The sequence below is a fragment of the Xenopus laevis genome, chromosome 4L, assembly GCF_017654675.1.
Source record: "Xenopus laevis strain J_2021 chromosome 4L, Xenopus_laevis_v10.1, whole genome shotgun sequence".
NCBI classification, from domain to species: domain Eukaryota; kingdom Metazoa; phylum Chordata; class Amphibia; order Anura; family Pipidae; genus Xenopus; species Xenopus laevis.
Genome location: NC_054377.1, coordinates 120,257,428 through 120,280,157, shown reverse-complemented (window position 1 = coordinate 120,280,157; position 22,730 = coordinate 120,257,428). Strand labels below are relative to the sequence as shown.

General features: G+C 38.5%; 2 protein-coding genes across 3 annotated transcripts; one reads left to right on the top strand and one right to left on the bottom strand.

The window, feature by feature from the left end:
* Positions 1-5,630: 5,630 nt before the first annotated feature.
* Positions 5,631-12,101, bottom strand: polr2f.L (polymerase (RNA) II subunit F L homeolog). Its single transcript, XM_018258872.2, has 5 exons — positions 11,962-12,101; positions 8,873-8,942; positions 8,429-8,559; positions 6,245-6,316; positions 5,631-5,843 (listed from the first exon to the last, which is right to left on the bottom strand). Exons 1-5 carry the CDS (start codon positions 11,979-11,981, stop codon positions 5,753-5,755), a joined length of 384 nt encoding a protein of 127 aa, XP_018114361.1. The 5' UTR covers positions 11,982-12,101; the 3' UTR covers positions 5,631-5,752.
* Positions 12,083-18,603, top strand: c22orf23.L (chromosome 22 open reading frame 23 L homeolog). 2 transcript variants are annotated; one of them, XM_018258869.2, is made up of 8 exons: positions 12,083-12,216; positions 13,438-13,604; positions 14,050-14,165; positions 14,660-14,722; positions 15,570-15,752; positions 16,004-16,135; positions 16,288-16,388; positions 18,170-18,603. In XM_018258869.2, exons 3-8 carry the CDS (start codon positions 14,063-14,065, stop codon positions 18,257-18,259), a joined length of 672 nt encoding a protein of 223 aa, XP_018114358.1. In that variant the 5' UTR covers positions 12,083-12,216; positions 13,438-13,604; positions 14,050-14,062; the 3' UTR covers positions 18,260-18,603. The 2 variants fall into 2 exon arrangements, with proteins under 2 accessions (XP_018114358.1, XP_041446663.1); XM_041590729.1 differs by lacking the exon at positions 12,083-12,216 and adding an exon at positions 12,854-13,261.
* Positions 18,604-22,730: the final 4,127 nt, after the last annotated feature.

The following is a 22,730-nucleotide window of genomic DNA, read 5'->3' as shown; positions in this document are numbered from 1 at the left end:
TTCTATGAATTTGTCGCCACAATTGCAGCTTTTATTTTATGACATTTTTATTTATTTTTATTCCTCCATTTTAACTGCTTAAGATCATCTCAAAATAGAAGATAGACATCAGAACAGTCATTTTGATATCTTACAACCCTTAATGTAAAATATTATTTAAATGCATTACAATTCAGCTAGGTTTATATAAAATTCAATAATCTCGTTTTAGCATTAAGAACAATACTGTGCCATTTTCTGGCTGCAGCCTTGGTAATGAACTCCAACAATATATTTTCAGTCTGAATGATGAGAGATATCAGCATCCAGTTGTGAAGCAACACATAGGAGTGTAAAACAAACCAGTTAATGGATCGTCATCATTTTAGCACTGACATTCAACAAAATTTATGTACACACACACATATTCCACGTACAAAAATATCAGGAAAACAATCATCTCAAAGGAAGTTTACTCCTGACGAGTAAACTTCGGGCGACTTCGGAAATCGAAGCGCCGCAAGTGCATTGGCGCAGGCGGTTTTTTCATTGAAGCAGACGGAAGACATGGGGAAGCAGTTCAGGGAGATTAGTCGCCCCAAAGAAGAGGCGATTAGTCGACGGGTGACTAAATCTCTCTGAATCTTCAGGTGTGCCCTTACCCTTAAGGAATTGGTTCATATCTTGGGGGAATGCTTTAAATTACTGATGGGAACTGGGCCCAGAGTGATGCAGCTCTGCAATGGAAGGAATAAATAGTCTACTAGTCTTGTGTATTGTACATCCAGTATTATGCTGTTATTGTAATGCACCAGTGTCAGAATGGCGTGCCTAGGGCTCACCAGAGAAACTAACATCCAAGGCTCACTTTCATAAGTTAGTTAGTGCTAAACATTACAGATCTCATATAGATCTATCAATAATAAAGGACTGATGGGAATTGCCCTTGGCTGGAGTCCAACAAGAGATTCTCTGGTACTATGGGAGGCCAGTTTGACCCTGTTATTCACACAACTAAGGGGTGTTCAATGGTCCATTTAATGATATCAATGTTATTGCACCTGCCTTTACCTCTTTCTGCACCTAAAGGTTAAAGCAGAAGGAACGGTTAAATCACTATTAGGTACCCCAATGATTATAATGACTAAACGGATACCCTGGGCCAATGCTCCTGTACTTCTGAGTGACCAAAGGGGAATTCCCATTTTCTTCTGCTTCTTCGCACATGCGCAGTACAGAAGGAAGCTGGCTTTTTGGGCTGGTGCAGTTTCCCGCTAAAGAGGAGCACTAGCCTGGTGTATCAGGTAAGTAATTTCTGGGGAGTGTCAAACATTTGGCAACCACAGTGATTTAACAGAAGCACAGACTAAGCGACGGTAGGATGGAGTGGCCAGATAAACAATAGAATGAAATGCCAAGCTATAAGGAGAAAAATGTCCCAAAGTATAATTAAAAAGAGCAGAATAAAGTACTGTACCATGTTAAAATAAGGAGTAGCAGAAGCAAGTACCTAAGGCAAAATAAGGAGTAGTATAAAGAACTAAGGCACAATGAGGAAGGGTAGATTGAAATGCACAGGCAAAATAAGGATAGAATAAGTGCAATACAGTTCCACTGTATACTAAGAAGTAGGATTAATACATAATAAAAAAGTGTGTAATAAAGTGCTCAGTTAAAATGTAGAATGACTTCCTCAAGTACTGACGTTTTACTTAAGTGCCAAGTTTTAAGAACGAAAGAAAAAATAAACTCCCGGGAATAAAGGGACCATATAAAATTAAACAATGAGGAGAGAGTATAAATGAATGTAAAGTGCTGTACAGTTTGCTGGCACAACTGTATATAAATAAATGAGGAAAAGAGAAATAAAGTGCTCAGGTAAAATATGGAAGTGACATAAGAAGCCAGGTAAAATAAAGAGTAGAATGAAGTATCTAAAACAAGGAGTAACATGAGGGGAAAGAAATGAAGTTGGTGTAAAATAATCCATAGTATAGAGAAGAGCTGAAGGAAATAAGAGATGAAAATAAGGAGTAAACTAAGTAAACTATTAAAGTGGGTTAAATGTGGCATCCCATGTGCGTTTCAATATCCCTGCCCCTCCCTCAGACCGAACCAAGAGTCACTGATCCCTCATGATTGTATTATACAGCCTAGAAAACAAGGGCTCCATTTAAAGGAACGCTTAAGAATCTGACCCCGGAAAAGCCAGAGCTGCTCCTGCAGATTTACACACAAAGCCGTGTCTGCATGGATGAAATTTCACATCCCCAATGTGATTAAGAGACGCTGTGGTGGAACGCTGGCCTGATTAGACAATTAACCCTCTTCTGTCAAATTTAACCTCACAGTTACCATGAAGCAAATAAGTGGCCCATCTACTCAAATTCCAGTATGTGTGTATCGGCCGTTACACTTACTAGACCACACCATGTAACAATATGAACATCCCAAATGGGACACATATTCCAGTGATAAATGTCAAAAATAAGCAACATTTTTTCAAAACTGTCAATCTGTCATGAAATGGCTCAACTCAAAGAATGCCAGGGGTAGGCAAATGGGAATCCTGAATGCAAAAATAAAGCAGTCTAGAACCTTTAAGTCTTTTTAAAAACCTACAAGCAGGTTAATTGGTTCCTGAGAAAAAGATGAGCGAGTGTAAGGGGCAGATTTATTAAGGGTCGAATTGAAAATATGAATTGAATTTTTTTTTTTATGGTCAAAACTATCAAAGGAATTATCCAAACTCGATTAGAGTTTTTTTAAAATATTTTAATTAGATTTTTGAGATGTATCATACTCTGGTCCTTTAAGAATTTGAATTAGACTATTCGCCCCCTAAAAAGTGACAAATTCCTGTATAAAGTCAATGGGAGAGGTCCAGTGACCAATTTGGAGATGTCTGTAGCCTTCCCGACAAGAGTTTTTCCGGAGAATAAATTTCCCCAAGTCAAACTTCTAATTTGATCGAATTTAAGGGAGTTTAATAAAACAAAACAAAAAAACTCTTGTGAATTCGAAATTTGACCCTTTATAAATGTGCCTCCCCATGTGATAGGGACCTGAGATTGTAAACCCACTGGGGCAGGGACTGGTAAAGTTTTGATTATTTAAAAAATGTATGTTTCCTGCTTTGAAATGTGCCTCCATTGCATTCATAATGTTAGTTCATAAGTAACAATCCTGTGACCCACACGTCTAGTGTTTTATCACCCAAAAATGGATAGTGCTAGGGTGCCAAGCTCCATGAATTGCCCAGCTACTTATACTCTTAAGCGCATAGAAAAATACCTAAAATTGTCCCTTGCAGATTTAGCTTTAGAAATGCTTTACTGGGCAATTTTAGGCAGAATACAACCAGAAGTGCTGCATTTCCGGCAAGATGATTTAGAGCTGTTTCACTGTCAGATGACTGTGAATTTTTTTTATCATATGACTATTTTTTTCCATTGCCATCAGATGACTGCAGGACTCCGTCATGTGACTGTGCTGGTATGTTACACCATAGCAATGACATTTGTGGTGCAAGCCATGAGACAAGGAGAAGCAGGCAAGCACGTTAGACATGTCCTATTAACATACAGCAGTCTCCAACATAATAATGCCTCACGGCGGCACAGTGCTAAAACAACTTTTTTTTTATTTTATTTTTTTTTTTAGAAAGATCATCAAAAAACCATATAAACAACTGCATGTTGCAGCTGTGGATAATGCTGTACCCGCAGAAAAACAGGGTAGACAACATTTGTATTTATTTGCTGCAAACTAAGTGCAAGGTATAACACTTATCAGTGCATGCTGGGGATTTAAGCACATTAGTCACATGACACACTGCCATAATAAGCCAATTGTCTATTTCAGATAAGGCAGTCAGATGACTATGCACATAACCTGATGAAGCACAAACACAGCCACAAACGAAGGGCCACAGAAAAAATTCCAGAGAAACTGGTCCTTGCAATGAAAGCCAGTTTAACTCTACACATACCAAGTGGAACGGACTAGGATATTAAATCTGCTGCCAGTATGTTAAATAAAGATTTCCAAGATTGGGCAGAGTCTCTTTAAAGAACATAATCTTAACCAAGCAGATCTGAAAACCACTCACAGATTCACTATGCCACGCTACACGAAACACACCTGGATCATTCCAATGTTTCATCTTTGGATACAGAGAAGGTAAAAAGCGGAAATGCGAATATGTATTAAGTAAATATTGCCCTTGAGCTGTTTTATAAAATATCTTTTTTATAGAGACCTACATTGTATCGTTTTCCTTTACAGGAAAACTATACCACCCAAACAATGTAGGTCTCTATAAAAAGATATTGCATATAACAGCTCATATGTAAAATCCTGCTTCAAGTAAATAAACCATTTTCATAATAAGATACTTTTCTAGTGGTATGTGCCATTGGGTAATCATAAATAGAAAATTGGCATTTTAAAAAATAAAACCGCCCCCTGGGATCGTAGGATTCACTGTAATGTATGTTAGGTCACATGAGCCAATTAACAGACAGATTTGTGTCTTTTGCTTCCACACTTCTTCCTGTTACAGTTAAGAGTTGTAGTATTTTTAGTCAGGTGATCTCTGAGGCATCACACAGACCATCATGAAATGGTGGCTCAAGGCAAGAGATGTAAAAGGGCAATATTTACTTAAATATATATTCCAGTTTGGTAAGATTGTTTAATATTCGACTTAATATGATATGAACTATCTGTTGCTTAAGTGTTCATTTTGGGGGTATAGTTTTCCTTTAACACATACTAAAAGTGTTGAGCATGGGATTAGTCAAACATTTTCACCATATCACAAACAACTTCAGATTGTTTTTTCCTTCCCTTGGAACTAGAGGCTGCCTAGGACGGAGTTGCATGGGTGAAAAAACTGAACTTGACTGATGTGGATTTTGTTTTCAACCTCTACTGTGATGCCAGAGGCCTCACACAAGGCACTTAGATGTGTTATCTGGTTGCAGAAAAGTTTTTATATACAGAGCCAGACTTTTTAGAAGTCATAAAATAGCAGCATGATAGTGTCGGTATTATTCTGATGAGCATGCATTTGGCACGTAAGATGCACTAAAAGGCATATAGACTTTATACTACAGGCAGAAGATTTCATTAGAAGTCAGATTAAAAGGTCTAATGTTAAACTGAAATATCAGTGTGAAGAATATTTAGCGGTAGTGGCCATCGGTAGTGTAGCACCTGGATCAGTGCTAGCTTGTTCCCCAGGTGTGGCAGGAACGTAAAAGCAGCCAAGCGCATATTTGACCAAACAAAGAGTGGGATTCATCCTGGTTTTTGATACTCCTGAGAAAGGTGTCCCCTCGGTGGGCATTTCCATAGCAACAGGTGCAGAGACACAGGCAAACAATGGATCCTCTGTTCTACCAAGAAAAAAAAAACAGGTAGATGATGGTAGCCAACAGGTGCACACTATTTCTTCTCTTTGCATGGTGCATAATTTTTCCGTCGGCTCAATTTTTATAGCCACTAAATAGCTTATATAGTCGGTCATTTTTGTTACCAACTAAATCATATTTTGCAGCAAAGATTTGCTTCAAATAACCCCACTTAATTTTACCCACTATCCTGAGCAGACATTAATCAGGAGAAACAGATATCAAAGCGTGAGGGTCTTTTAAGGTTTTTATTAAATAAAGCATTTACATTAAAAATAATTCTGTACAGCAAGACAAAAGAATAAAACAGGGGTCAAAGATATCAGGTTTGGAAAGTCAAAGAGTGACGTCAGGTCTCAGTCGGTTATGATGAGTTCATCCACCCCCCAGTCCTCATAACTGCCATCCGGAAGGTAACGTCGGATGATTATAGGAATCTTTCTGGCTCTGTGGGAACAGAAAGGAACTTTAGAAGCTCACTAGAAGAAATACACCGGTATCCTCTATTAGAGGTTGGCTTGCAAATAATCTCGGTAGCTGTAGTTAATGTGCAGAGACGCAAGTTTACAATTTTATATTAGAGGCCTGTTAATATTAAAGCTTGCAAATCTACATTCATTTTCATAAGCTTGTGGTTATTTGGTGTTGTCTTTAACCAAATCTTAGATCTCAGTTTCTTCTTGTTAGCAGATACTAGATACAATAACAATTGAATATTTCGGATAACTGCAAAACATTACTTTTTACATGAAATCAAAATATTTCAGAATAACAAAAATAAAGACTTAGGCACATCGTATTTAAAATACACAACATAACTGGTCAACTGGTTGACAGGAAAAACCTACTTGAGTTCCTTCATGGCAATGAGAAGGGGGTCCGTTTCTCCTTCAAGTTCCACCATGACAGGGGCACACATCCTGTATTAAAGAAGGAGGGCAGAAACGGAGTGAGGAGGGTAGGCTGTGGGTGATGTTCTCCTCTCTAAATATTACATACAAGGACTCATTCACAGGAGCAACAAAAGCAAATAGATGATCAAAAAGAAAACATTTAAAAAGTCAACCTAAAGCCATGAGAATCGCTGAACCAGAAAGGAATAGGCAAAGGAGTCAGTTTGCACTGAATATTGATACCAGCACTGCTTCATAGTATTATTCTTCTCCATGCCAAAATGGAGTGTGACCAGTCAGGATTACTTAAGTGACTGACAATGGTTGTCATTTAACAGGACTCTGGCAATGAAAGGGAGGACACTATGCCATGGCACAGACACTATAAACCATTAAAGGAGAAGGAAAGTCATTTTCCACTTGGGGGTGCCAAATATTAGGCACCTCCAAGCGATTGTATTTACTTACCGGACACCCCAGGCCGGTGATTCTATCAGCAGAAAACATCACCGGCCCGGGGTTATTCCAGCAAGCACCACGGAGCAATCGTCTTTCTGCTTCTTCTTTCTTCTCGTGACTGCGCATGCACAGTAGACCAAAAGGCCAAACTTTAACGAAAAAAGAAGGCTATTTTGTTCTACTTCACATGCGTCTGCCCCCGGAAATTTGAAAAAAGAAGAAGCAGGAAGAGGATTGCTCCATGGTGCTCGCTGGAAGAACGTCGAGCCGGTGCAGTTTTCTGCTGATAGGAGCACCGGCCAGGAGTGTGAAGTAAGTAAATACAATCACATGGGGATGCCTAACATTTGGCACCCCCAAGTGGAAAATGACTTTCCTGTGTTTTCTGTTTCCTTTATAGGTGGTACAAAAGTACATGATTTCACCTTACTATAGTGTAGCCAGAAAAGGATATTGCTATATTATATAGGGAAATCTTATTTTTGTCATATTACAACCAAAACAATACTTCCCTATACTGCAGTGCAATGCAATGGTTATCCCTATAGTATAGTGCAGTGCAATGGTTATCCCTATACTATAGTGCAGTGCAATGGTTATCCCTATACTATAGTGCAGTGCAATGATTATCCCTATACTACAGTGCAATGGTTATCCCTATAGTATAGTGCAGTGCAATGATTATCCCTATACTACAGTGCAATGGTTATCCCTATACTATAGTGCAGTGCAATGATTATCCCTATACTACAGTGCAATGGTTATCCCTATAGTATAGTGCAGTGCAATGATTATCCCTATACTATAGTGCAGTGCAGTGCAATGGTTATCCCTATAGTATAGTGCAGTGCAATGGTTATCCCTATACTATAGTGCAGTGCAATGGTTATCCCTATAGTATAGTGCAGTGCAATGGTTATCCCTATACTAGAGTGCAGTGCAATGATTATCCCTATACTATAGTGCAGTGCAATGGTTATCCCTATACTAGAGTGCAGTGGTCATCCCTATACTAGAGTACAATGGTCATCCCTATACTAGAGTGCAATGGTTATCCCTATACTATAGTGCAGTGCTTATCCCTATACTATAGTGCAGTGCTTATCCCTATACTATAGTGCAGTGCAATGGTTATCCCTATACTAGAGTGCAGTGGTCATCCCTATACTAGAGTGCAATGGTTAGCACTGCTGCCTTGTGGCACCGGGGTCCTCAGTTCCATTCCAGCCTGGGTACTATCTGCAAGGAATCTATATGTTGCCCATGTGCTTGAATGGGATTCCTTTGTATATTCTGGTTTCTTTCCACCCTCAAAAAAGATATACTGGTATGTTAACTGGTTTCTGTTAAAATTCACCAGTTTATGTGAATGTGATAGGGACCTCAGACTGTTAGATCCACTGTGCGGTGATTGATGTGAATGAAGCACAGTCTCTGTAAAGCTCTACAATGCCATACAAAGTATAAAATTATACTATCACCAAAATAAGATTTAATTTCACTTTAGAGTAACCAAAACAATTCCGTGTATCATGTGCAGCAGTGGGTAGTGATAAAGGGATATTTAGATTGGAACAAGCTCTTATTGTAATACTGTAATATACACAGATGAATGATATGAAAGTCCACACATTGCTGCTTGTAATTTGCTCTTTTTGTAAGAAATTATCTGATACTTACGCTATTTGCAGGGCACGGGTTCCCAAAACACGGGCCCGCTCATATTTTGTCATGTAATTGGTGGTGATGCGTTTCTGGTTGGCCTGCTGACCTTCCCCCGCTGGAAGAATTGCCACATTCTCCTGGTCCTCCTGCAATACAAAAACAAATAATGCTACACAGAGATCACAAAGAAACTAGTTCTAGTCATGTATACTGGTGTCTTCTAGTTCTACTTTCCTCGCACATCAGTAAGAAATAAAAAAAACATTTGTTTTATAAAAAAAAAAAAAACTTTTTTTTTTCTAGTGTTATTTGCAGCTTCTGCTTTGGATCAATCTCACTGAAAATGTTAAATTTGTAACAATCTTTACAATTCAATTACCAAGGTCAATGTTTGATAGAACACTGTAGTTTCTACGTTCCCTGAAGCTTTTCAGCATAAATAATTATCTGGACTCTCACCTCTTCTGCATTGTCCAAATCATCAAGACCCTCGTCCTCTTCTACGTCATCAAAGTCATCTCCATCAAAGCTGTACAAAAACATATGTGTAAATGAACAACTCTTGGTATCACCTCTTCCCTTCTGCCCAAAACTGTAGCAGTTTGGAGTTTATAATAGACTGTGTGCTGAAAATAATAAATGACACTTACTATATCAACCATGGTCCTGTAACTTTCAAAAAAAATGTATGCGAAAATAGATTTTTTTTAAAAATGGGAATAACGGATCAATATAATAGCATACAAAGTAGTGCTCTTCATTAAGGCAATGTATCTACTATTCCTGAAGCGTTAGGAAGAGAGGCCATGTGCTTGCTTTGTTCTACTGTACCTATGGTAGAAGCCTGCCAGAAACACAGGTAAAAAATGGTACCCCAAATGAAACATCTTACAGCAATAGCAGATCTCTCAATTTAACTGCTGAAATTAGCTCTTTAAAGGGGTAGTTCACCTCCCAAACTTTTTCAGAAGAGCTGATTTCAGATAGTTCACCAGAAATAATGACTTTTTCAATTGCTTTCCGTTTTTATTTTTTTACTGTTTTTCCAAAATCTAAGTTTGAATTTTAAGGTTCCTGTCTCTGGAGTTCCAGTCTGGCAGCTCAGTAATTCAGGTGCAGACTCTAAACTGTTACAATTTTGCAACATTTAGTCGATACATTTCTCAGCAGCATCTCTGGAGTATTAGCAACTATTGTATCAATTCTAACAGCCAATGAAACCCAGGGTTTCTGCTCAGCAGGGACAAATATAATCAATTTATCAAATAAATGTATGAATTTAGAACAGTTCATTGAGTCAGTAACCCCCCCGCCAGCAGCTTTAGAAAGGTGAAAATTTAGACTTACGCTTCAATATTAGAAAAACCGTTACAGATAGAAAATAGAAAGTAATTGGGAAAAAAGTCTTCATTTCTGGTGAACTACCTGAAAACAGCTGAAAATAGTGTTGTAAGGTTAACCACCTTATTTTTTCAAGGAAAATACACCCTAAATTCTTGTCATTCTATATAGCCTACAAATCATACACACAAGCTGGACCTTGATGGATTCTAGAATACAGAGTTAGAAAATTGAGGAAATGTACAGCTTTCGCAGCAGGGGAGGGCAAAGAATTTTTAGAAGAAAAAGCAAAGTGATATAATCAGTTGTCATAGTCTGAGTAGCATCCCCTGCCACCACAATACAATCAGCACTGTGCCTAGATTTCCTACTTGCACAGAGTTCTAACAGCGACCCCTTGTGCTTTCTTTCTCCTCCTGTTGTCATTACAAGCACCAGTCATTACTATGAAACATGAGCATCAAGCTAATACTATAATGAAAACGAGACCCAACATTGATCGAAAGTCCCTTGCTACGCTAACTTCGCATTATAGAATGAATTCACCCCATTGTGTGATTATGTTTGCCTAACCTTTTACATTATACCTATTTTGTATGTGTGACGTAAGATGTTTTCGTTATAGTATTAACTTGATTCCCAGTAGATACTATGTAACGATGACCATTGATATGTTCCGCTCTTAGCTATTTATCTGTCGATACCAAATTGTTACATTTGTTACACTATGGCACAATGGTGTCGATGTTTCCTTTCACTTTTTCACTTAGAGGGTTTGTCGGTTGGCTTTTCCTTTTTCTTGTTCTTTATTATAGGTTTTGTTTATTTACACAAAGTATTTTGTAAAAATATTTTTGTTTCTGATGCCAGATGACGTCAGCACTTTTCCCTGCCACTGGGTGTTTAAATGATTGGTTTGTTTTTCATTTGGCACTTTGAGAAAGGCTAGAGAGCTAGCCGAAACATCAGCAACTCCTTTTTGCTTTAATACATTTTCACTTTATTTTTTCATAAGCCTGTGAGTGCTTTCCTTATTCATGGAGATATATGTATACGTTGGATAACATGTAAAAGTGTGTGAATAAATTGACACGTTTTTTCACCAAACCATACAGAGAGTGCTGATCTTCTATTCATTATACTACTACAGATTTGATTGTGCACCTCTGGCTTCGTCTTGGATTGAGTGCGGGCAAAATTTCTGTTGCTATTTATAATATATTTTTTAAAGATGTCAGGGTAGAGATAGGGGAGTGACAGTGTGCAGATAAATACATGTATTTGACACATATAAATGATATGAAAAAGAATGATAAGCTTGAGATAATATATAGACACATACATGCATATTGCTCTCTTCCCCCTCTAAAAGGATAAGGAATCCAAATCCCAATAACTAAACAACAAATCACTGTCATGTCAGATGATAATAATGATGTGGCACCAACAGAAGACATTGTACATGATCAGAGCCGGCTTCTGTTCCTACACACAAGGGATTATTTCTTAGGGGCCATGAAGCAGAACGTCACTGCCTAAATTAGGAACGCACTTTAAATAAATAAGATAGTTGGCAGGAAAGAAAAAATCTAGGAGGAAAACAAAAAAACAGAAGGGCTGGGAATTATAAATTAGAAGTATTCATGTTGTGAAGTGACAGAAATGAGCATATGTGAAAACAGAACATTGAAACAGAACTTAAAATGCTCATATAAATATTTTTAGTGAATTGCTCCCTTTCTGGCTGCCGAGTATCTGCCCTGTCAGTCCATATACACAAGAAATATATAAATAGAGATGTTGTTGATCTGGCACAAACGTCCTTAGGGTAATTTACTAATAGGGATCATATTAGAGACTGGTTAGTATCACAAGGCAATTAAACTGTCATTTTGGCGTTCATTATGTGAGTGCAACTGGCAGGACATATCACTGACTTGTTAGCACGAATTATTGCCCAGACCTGCCCCGTTATTAAATTTCGTCTTCTACATTCACGTGTCTTTAGCCTTTTTTTTAATAGTTTAATGTAAAGTCTGAATGTTCTCCCTAAGCCGGATATAAACTGGCGGAAAGTGATCAGAACGGACAGTGTATCAGTCATTCCCACATGGTACAACAGGCTAGTGATTCGCCACAGTTCCCTCCATTCGGCTGCCGAGTGAATATCACGACCCGACCCTTTATTACAGCAGAAAGCCACTCACTTGTCCTCGTTGTCCGACATGGCAGCGAATTCTGGCCCAGGTACCGAGCACAACCCACTCGCTTCTATAAGCTCAGCAGAAAGCGGCGACACAAACACGCGAACACAGGAAGCGGAAACACGTAATCAGGTACCGCCCGTGTCTTCCTGTTGTGCATGGTTCCCAAGGAGACGGGACGCGACGTGCGAAAGGAAATAATTTTGCATCCATTTTATCCAGAATACAGAGAGTGCTGCTGGCTGACACTTGAATGAGGTTAGAGATCCCACACACACGCGCGTATATAGATTTAAATATAGCATTCATACTTTCTTTAATGTCTTTGTTTTTATTTGGGTATGAGTTATGGTTGACTATGGGGGGACAGGGTCATGTAGTGATACGACTATGGAATAGCCCCATCTAATGGTCATACATGTTCAGGGCTGCTGTGTTATCCCCACAATAGGGACAAGGATTTTATATACAGTATTTCAGTACTTTTAAAATGGAGTGTTTTTGTTACTCTGACTCAGCTAGGGGTGGTTAGGTTAACTTTTAATTTAGAATGGACAAATCTAAGCCACTTTTTAACTGGTCTTTATTTTTTTATAGTTATTTGCCTTTTTCCTTCTGATTCTCCAGCTTTCAAACGGGGGTCACTGACCCCATCTAAAAAACAAATGCTCTGTAAGGCTACAAATGTATTGTTATTGCTACTTTTCATTATTCACCTTTCCATTCAAGCCTCTCCTGTTCATATTCCATTCTCTTATTTATATCACTGCATGGTTGCTAAGGTAATTTGGACCCCAGCAACCAGATTGCTGAAACTGCAAACCCGGAAAGCTGCTTATAAAAAAAACCTTAACTAATAAAAAATGAAAACTAATTGCAAATTGTCTCAGAATATCACTCTCTACATCAGACTAAAAGTTAACTCAAAGGTTCAACAACCCCTTTAAGTCTGGCATGCTCACGGTTAAGGTGAGAATTCCATATCCTAATTTTCCTGTTATTAGAAATCACTTTATGTTTCTGATCTATAAATCCCCTCTTCTTTGAGCTGTGCTCAAAATACCGGCCTTTCTATATATTTATCTTTTTTCCCTATTAATAACATTGGGATCAACTATCATTTTTACCGGCCAGGTGTCAACCCCAGCAGTGAGTTAAAAAACATGTTATACATTCCAAAATTCACAGGGGTGCACTCCAAACACAGTCTCTTTGTAGTGTAAGTTAGGTGATGCAGAAGATTTGTAGGCCGCGCACTCCAGAACACCACCACGACTCGCTTGTCTCCAAATATTTTAAAAAGGTAAATATTTTATTAACACATACGATCAATTAAACAAACAAAAGCGTCTGAGGTCTGACGCGTTTCGTGATGATACACTTCCTCACCTTACAGGTGATGGGTGCTGTAAAAAAACATTGAATGAAACCACTATACTAAAAATATATTGATGTTTATTACCTCAATGTTTTGGACAGGTTGGTGTCGTTCCTGGGACTGACAGGGACTGAAGTCACTAAACTTTCACCCCAGGACATTTTACCTTTTCAATAAAGCATATATAGACCCAGGATTTTATTGTGCAGCAGAGCACACTGGGCTGGTTTGTTTTTCAAAGAAGGAGCACAGCAGTGCAGGGTAAAAGGTGAGTAAATTTTGGTTGCTGGGAGATGCCTGACACATTGGCACCCCTTATTATTTGTTTCATTACTTCTTCATGAATAAGTACATTAGGCTTTGTCTTGTGAGGCACTGACTTTGATAATGGCTTCATATTTAGAATCCCTGCCATAACACAAGGCAGGTCTTCTGTCGTCTGTTGCAGAAACAAATAGTCACATGAGAAGTATAAAAATGCTTCCTCCAAGCAAGTGTAAATATCGCCACACATTAATTTTCCCCTACATTTCCTTATACAACATTTCAGATTGTTTTCAGGCAACACTAAACATATTTTATCCTTTAATGTCTAATAAGATGAAAAAGTTGCACTTTGATAACATAGAAAATACTGTCTGTCGCAGTATCTTGATTGGATTTAATTGTAACATCATTTTTAAGATTTTACAATGCTGTTATATTTATTACAGAATCAGCATAACAATGGCAGTAAGGAATGGCAGTACGAGTGTTCCAGTGGGCACCGGATTTTGGAATAGTGCAAAACCAGCTCAATACAGCAAAGAAACACAAGAGTTGCTTCGAGGTAATGTTGCACCAATGTGATACAGGGTGCTTGCTGTGTAAATCTTCTATTCACTATAAACTTAATAGGGGAAATTATTTCAGATCATCATTTGACCTATATTTACTTTCTTCTATTGGAGCAACAGCAGTTCAGTCACGTTTCATGACATGAGTTCCAGCTTGTAGGCGTTGCATTCACGCTTGGCCCAGATTACTACACAGATTTTGAAATGAAGTTGCAGATTCCCATGGTTTATAGGCTGTACATTACTTCATGCTTATTAAACCGATATGCACAGTTAGAGCTGATACATGCAGTATCACCAGCTATCATGTTCCATTGAGGCTGCCTACAACCATACACTTATTATCCCAGTATGGATATCTCCTCAAACTCACATTTTATGCAAAGTACACCAGTCCTAAAAGATGCTTCCGATTAATATCGGTAATGCAACAGAAAAATAAAATATAAATAAAGAAATAATTCTATTATGATTTGTGTTTTTCCAGTGATGATGGAAGAATCCAAACTTACCAATTTTCAAAAGCGTCAGATAAAAGAGCGACTTCAAGGTATGTTCTTTCTCTCCTTTTCTCTTTTATAGGGTATAGTGCTGCACATGCTGTAATGCTACATAAAGTATCGTCATACTTACCATTAGCAATCAATCAGCAATGAGTTAAAATAAATAGTAAAAAGGATTTAAATAGTTGCTATAGCTAACTGCACTTGTACAATTAAGTACCTGTACTATTAAAGGACAAAAAAGTGTAAAATCATTGGGGGGTTGCCAAGTTGTTAGACATCCCCCACTGATTCTAGTTGCTTGCCTATTACATCAGTCTATGGTACTGCTTGATGAACACTGTGTTGCAATTTTGGGAGAGTGTGGACAAGCAAGTGCACAGTACAGAACTTTTCCTGAGATTTCTTTTCTGTACATGTGCTCTGCAAAACTGTCAAATGGGAGAAGAAAGAAGATGGCGGGGCATCACTCCTCAAGCAGTATCATGGTCTGGTGCATTGTTTTTAAGAAGAGGAGCGCCAGTCTGGGGAAGCATGTAATCAACTAAAATCACTGGGGTGTCTAAGAAGTTGAGATCTCACAGTGATTTTACCTTTCCATCTTCTTTAAATAAACACTGCCATAAGAAGGGTTACTAATCTAGCCATGGTCCTTACCAAGAGCATGTCCTCCTGTGTCTGTATGTGTGTGATAAATTCATGTTTGTTGATGATTTTTTTTTACTTTTTCACATAATTATCAGCTGCATCCCATAAGGCTTAGGGAAAATGTCATCATAAACATTCTCTGTACAGAATATAACACCACTTGGGTTAAAGGCTATATTTATATTTAAGACTTGGCAAGAACTGTACTACAGTTGGATAATTATGCACGTTTGTTTTCTTTTCTAGGAGGTGATGCACTACCAGTCCAGTGCCACCCCAGTTCCAGTGATACCGGCCGTAGATGTCCAGTAACAACCTGCCAGCGACCAAGAGCTACTCTTCAGCCTTGCAGACCAAGCTTGCGTCCTGCTGAGAAGTGCCGCGCTGGAGATGCTTATTGTAGAGACAAGTTCCATCCTCGGCCCACAAGTGAGTTATACCTGGTACATTGCAGTAAGTGTGGGAAAGAACCTGGTCTATATTAGACAAAGATGTGTAGCTCTGTGGGGTGAAATGTGCCTGCTCGTTGCAAGACTTTGCTTATATTTTTGCTACAGAATAAAAGTGTTTTCCTAGAATGATATACTGTAATCCATTCTAGTCTAGTAAGAAGGCATGCACTGTAAATGGGGGTTCTTTGTTGGCTTGTATAACAACCTGATCCTTTCTCCTTTATTTAGGAGATCTGAATAAAGAAAAGTGCAAGTTACAAAATATCATGGCGACAGGGAAAGACCTTCCTACACCAACACGAGTTACCCCACAAAAAGAAGACCAGGAGGAAGAAGAGGAGAAGGATCGATTTGATGAGTGTAAGTGCTACATGTAGCTGCAGTAAAAGGCTGAGGTTTATGGTATGACTGATTTATAGATGATTTCACAGTTACCCTGTAACTTTTTTACTGGCTAACATGGCACACAACACTTTTACCTGAAATGATTGAATGTATGATCTGTCTTACAGTGGTGGCAGAAGTCCAGGAAAGGAAGGATTTCCTTGAAGATATGGAAGCTTTAGGTAGAGGGAAAGATTACCGGAACATAATCAACACAGAAATCTCACAGGTACTGTCTATTCATTCAATCACTTGGCGTTACTTTAAACATTTTATTTGTTGAAAAGTTTACATTTTAGGGAATAAGAATGCTTTGCTGAACATTTACAGAATATAAGATTAAACGAGGGTACCACTAAAAAAATTTCTTAACTTCAGTATAGCCAAAAAAGTAAGCCTTTCATATATCTGCTGTTATTTAGTGTTATTTTGATAACACCTCCTTATCTTAAAACATGCTGTAGAGCAGAATACAACTGAATAATATTTATGGCATGGCATTATATGTACAATTCTGCTTGGAACTTTTTTTTTTGTATGAGCTAATCTATCAAAATGGCCTGAAGTTGGTGTGCAGAGTGGGCCATGTGCAAACTGCACTGAACCATATCAGTCCTTAAAAGTTCCATGGGCAGATCCATAGGGTCACATTTAACTTGGCTATAGTTTTTGCAGCCTGAAAGCAGCTCTGGTGAGTTTGCATTAGACCACAAAAATCAGCGTATGTGAGCCAGTTTAAGTCTTAATTGCCATGAGGCTGCTGTTAATATATCAACGGTTTTCTTATACCAACAACAAATAATCGATTATTTCATCCTTAAAGAATTGTACAGTATAAAAATAAAAACTGGGTAAATAGATAGGCTGTGCACAATAAAAAAATGTTTCTAATATAGTTAGTTAGCCAAAAATGTAATGTATAAAGCCTGGAGTGAGTGAGTGTCTAACATAATAGCCAGAACACTACTTCCTGCTCTGCAGCTCTCTTGGTTTCCACTGATTGGTTACCAGGCAGTAACCAATCAGTGACTTGAGGGGGCACATGGGTCATAACAGTTTGATTTTGAATGTGAGCATTGTAAGGATCGATTGCAAACTCACTGAATTTATGTCCCATGTGGCCCCCCTTAAAGTCACTGACTAACTCAGAGTTAGAGAGCTAAAAAGCAGGAATTAGTGTACTATTCTGTTTTGTTAGACATCCAGTCACTCCAGGCTTTATACATTACATTTTTGACTAACTAACTATATAAGAAATATTTTTTATTTTGCACAGCCTATCTATTTACCCAGTTTTTATTTTTACACTGAACTGTTCCTTTAACACTGTAAAATCATAAACAATTGCTCGATCTATATGTGAGGTAGGAATTTATGGTAAAAAACCCTTTCTGGAAAAATGTGGCTACATTAACTGGAGCTATCCAGGAGTAACTTTTCTTTACAGCACAGCAGCAAAGTAGTATGATGCTGTCCGAGGAAGATGCAGTGACTTCTCTTTGGGCAAAGCTTTGGTGCACACAAAAGTGTGAAGGCAAAATTAAAATGATTTCTTTGCATTGACATACCAGTTATTATTATGAAGTACCTGTTTAAAAAACTCTACTCATACCATTACTTTAATTGAGCTGTTCTCAAACCCCGTCCTATAACTAAGGCTTTGTGTCTACCTTTCCTCAGCCCTTGTTACAGGGGAAGCACATGCAGAATTAGACAGTTAGATACAAATCTATTTACACAGCTTCACAAGGAGTGTGCAAATACATAAGCGAGTGCTTAATGGGGTAGTTAAAAAAACAAGAAAAAGGGGAATCATGTAACCCCTAGGTCTGAGAAGGAAGAATGAGAATATAAGGAAGGAAAAGGAAGGTGTAAAAAACTAGTCACTTCATAGAGTTGCTAATACTCCATAATCATTTTAAAGAAATGTTTCAGTTGTTCATTAACCCCAAGCAATGGATTATTTAGGCATTCCATATGCTTCACATTGCCATGTCCCTTCTGTTGCAGAAGTTGCGTGAGATGCAAATCATTGATAAACAAAGGAGCATGGAGCTGAAGGAGTTACTGCAAAAGTCAGAGAACAAGCAGCTGTCCTGATGTATCCTAGCAGTGTGTCGAGACTAGGACTTTGGGACCTCACTGCCCTTATATTGAATGTCTGACTCTGTCCCACACCTTCTTGTGACTGTCGATTTCATCTTTCCTTATTGCTACAGTTAATAGACTACATCACTGATTACTGGACAAATGAGATTGTGGCATTTTTACAGAAGTTACAGTGATTGCAGTGTGTGTTGTGCACAATACAGTAAATAAATCACTGTAAAGTTTCAGCTGCCAGTGGTATTTTAAACAGGTGAGCCATATACTTTGTTACTTGCCCTCTAAAATAGAAAGGGTGCAAAATAGTAGATATGAAAAATAAAAATGTTATTCGTTTACACTCGTCTTCATTTTTTATCTGGGTTATATGAGTCCTGCAGTTCAACATTAGTATTTGACAATTAATATTTTCCCCTTATTCTACCTAGTATTAAACTAGCCATACACTTAGGGGGTTATTTATTAAAGTTCAAATGCCAAGAACTTGAAAAATTTGTGTTTTTATGACTATAAAATCCGAATTTTTAGTGGTAAAAAAAACCCTTGAATTTTAGTGATTTATTATACCCAGAGGATGGAAAAAGTCTGAATCCGAAAATCTGGAATCTCAGACCTGCCGAGGTTGTATATAAGTCAATGGGAGAAATCCCGAAGATATCCTGATCTGATTTCATGGTTTTCGGGCACAAATCTGAAAAAATTTAGTTTTCAGGAGGAAAATCCCAAAAAATTGTTCAATTCCAATTTTTTCGAGGTTTTTGAACTGGAATTTTTCTGGAAAATGTATTGATAAATAACAGGAAATAATCTATGTGAATTTGGTGGGAGTATATTTCAGATAATAATGGGATAAATTCGGATTTTGATAAATCCCCCCCCCTTAAAGGAGAAGGAAAGTTTAAAACTAAGTAAGCTTTAGCAGAAAGGTCCAAAAATACACCAGTAAACAAACCCTCAAAGTAATGCTGCTCTGAGTCCCCTGTCAAAAGAAACTGCATTTCTTTCCTTCTATTGTGTACACATGGGCTTCTGTATCAGACTTCCTGCCTTCAGCTTAAACCTCCTTGCCCAGGGCAAGAGCATGCTCAGTTTATTCCTCTTCCCCCCCCCTTCTCTGCTGTAATCTGAGCCCATAGCTATAAGTGAGCAGGGAGAGACTCAGACAGGAAGTGATGGCACACCAAGCTAATACTGCAGCTGCTATCCTAAACAGAGAGCTTTTAGAGCTTTTTACTCAGGTAAGGTAAAGCATTCTGCAGAATAAATATAGCATTCTAGCTTGCACTATTGTAGCTAATCTATTGGCAATAAAATGCCTTCATAGCTTTCCTTCTCCTTTAATTATGTTATAAAATCTTCATTTTGTACGATTTTTGGTATGTGTAATGCAGCCTAATGCATGTCCGGACTGAGATTCCAAACATTAACTCTGTGACCCAAACAGGCCTAATAAATATTGACTGCCTATGACATATTACAGCAGCCTCTTTAGCATTTCCAAAATACACAGATTTCCGGTTCAGTCCTGGCCTGATGATTCCAACAGATTCCCATGTTCTATGAATAATGAATGGAAGAATAGAGAGGCAGCCGTAGCATGTATGGTCCCTCATATGGTATCCATCTGTTTGTACTGAGCATCTACAGCTTGGATTACTACATTGGATCAAGCGTTGTAAGTCAAGTGTGCAATTATCTAAATTAACACATATTCTGTAAGAAAATAATATTTTACTCTTAGCAGCATTGATTAAATATCTCAAGTAATTGTCTCTACTTCGTTTCTAGCAGAAGCACAGCAGTCCCAACTTGTTGTATTTACACCACTGGGACAAAGACAGACTTTAAAAGGGACAATCATTTCAAAATAGTTTTTACATTGTGCATAAACAAGAAGTTTATGTAGTCATGAAATTCTTTAGTGCGGTGCTACAGACTAGACAGGCCAGAAAGCTTGTTTCTTTCCTCCTTTTCAGGCATTGAATGATAGAAATGTTAATAAAAAACTGGCACTGTTGATTATTTTATACATTCTTATTCTAAGTGACACATTTCTGCCCAAAATAGTTTTTGTTTTCTAAAGTATGAATGATCATTTGATGGGAAGGACAATGTTTTTTTGTGAGTGGCACGTTGGGTTCCTGAGTTCAGTTCTGGCTTGGGCGCTATCTGCAAGGAGTTTGAATGTTTTTAAAGGGGAACTATCACGAAAAATAAAAATTTAATATAAGCTTCCTCATACTGAAGTAAGAAACTTTCCAGAGCCAGGCCAACCCAGCCAGACACCCTAGGCAACCTGGCTGGGCACGGCACCGGCTGAGTGTGTGCTCGAGCGCGCATGCGCCAAAAAGTGCGCTGGAGCGCCAAAGTGTGCTCAAGCGTGCATGCGCCAAAGTGCGCAGAAGTGCATTATTGCCAAAAAATATGGGGAGAGACGGGACCAGACAATGGGGTAGGCGACAGGAGGTACGTGCTTGCCGCCCCAGCTTAGTGCCCTAGGCACGTTCCTACTCTGCCTACCCCTAGTTCCAGCCCTAAAACTTTCTAACTACAATCAATTAAAAATTCTGCATTGTTTCTGAAATAATCAAGTTTATATTCACTATTCCTCTCTCATCTGACACCCAACTCCTGAATGAAGACAGAATGAGAAGAAACAGTTGCTGAGAGAGGGATAGTGAATATAAACTTAATTATTTCAGAAATGGAACATCATTTTAAATTGATTGTATTTAGAAAGTTTCTTATTTCAGTATGCTGAAGCTTATATTAAATTTTCATTTTTGCGATAGTTCCCCTTAACGTGCCTGCATGGGTTTTCTCCAGGTACTGCTTTTGTCTCTGACATCTGGTATGTGTGTATGAACCCGGCCCAACACAGTGGCTCTAGGTCAGGGATCCCCAACCTTTTGAACCCGTGAGCAACATTCAGAAGTTAAAGGAGTTGGGGAGCAACACAAGCATGAAAAATGTTCTTGGGGTGCCAAATAAGTGCTGTGATTGCCCATTTGGTAGCCGGTATGTGGATTGGTAACCTACATTGAGGCTCTGTTTGGCAGTACATCTGTTTTTTATACAACCAAAACTTGCCTCCAAGCCTGGAAATGAAAAATAAGCTCCTGCTTTGAGGCCACTGAGAGCAACATCCAAGGGGTTGGAGATCAGCATGTTGCACCCGATTCACTGGTTGGTGCTCACACACAGGCCTGGACTGGCAATCTGTGGGTTCTGGCAAATGCCAGAGGGGCTGCTGTAAGTTGCAATTAGACAATTACTATTTATTGGGCTGATGAGGAGCTGTTTTGGCCTCTGTGTACCTAAAATGCTAGGGCCTATTTTCATTCTCAGTCCAGGCCTGCTCACACACACCAGATAGCGCTTGTACACAGGCTGAGAAATAGCCCCACGTGCCAGTCCTACAGCTTCTATAAAAAGTATTCTATTATAGTGGCAAGGTGGGGGCAGAGCAGGGGGCCTTATGAAAGACACTCCAGGTAGAACATTGCAAAATATTCTTTTGCCCTCAATGCTCTTCTATCACTTGTGCCTAGCCCTTTGTAAATGAGCGCTTGTGTCTCAATGTAGACCATAAAATGTGCAAATATTTCACTGTGTGCACAGAACATTCCCCTTTGTATTCTTTCATTTGCATGTTCCAGGGAAACTGCCATTTGGTTATTAAATGCAATAACCAGCCAACGTTTTGATTCTGTACAGGAACCTTTGTCAGGGAAAAGATCTTTTCCCTGATGAAGGTTCCTGTACGGAATCAAAATGTTGGACTAAAAATAAACCTTCGCTTGGCGTTCATATTTAGGATGTTTTATGCTGATACGTTACGAAATGTGGGGCATATAATGGGGTAAAATTCAAGCTTTCTGACAATTTTCAGAAATTTGATAAAAACCGTTATGTTCAGCATTGCTTTGCAGTTTGGCAGTTTGCAGTAGAAACACTTATTTACCCATATTGGATTCGTCAGAATGTGTACTTTCTGAAAATATATGGTTTTCTGGGGTCTTTGTACTGTTAGGGGGTCTAATGTCGCATAATACACACACCAGGTGCTTATATTGCAGCAGCCAGCGCGTCAGCTGTGAAAATGTATATACACTATTGTCATTTGGGGGTCTCTGTGCGCCACATAGTTTGGTATATCTATGCATATTGGGCATCAAAGTGTTCAGTAGACCCCTGGCGTTCATATTTAGGATGTTTTATGCTGATAAGTTACGAAATGTGGGGCATATAATGGGGTAAAATTCAAGCTTTGTGACGATTTTCAGAAATTTGATAAAAACGGTTATGTTCAGCATTGATTTGCAGTCTGGCAGTTTGCAGTAGAAACACTTATTTACCCATATTGGATTCGTCAGAATGTGTACTTTCTGAAAATATATGGTTTTCTGGGGTCTCTGTACTTTTAGGGGGGTCTAATGTCGCATAATACACACACCGAGTGCTC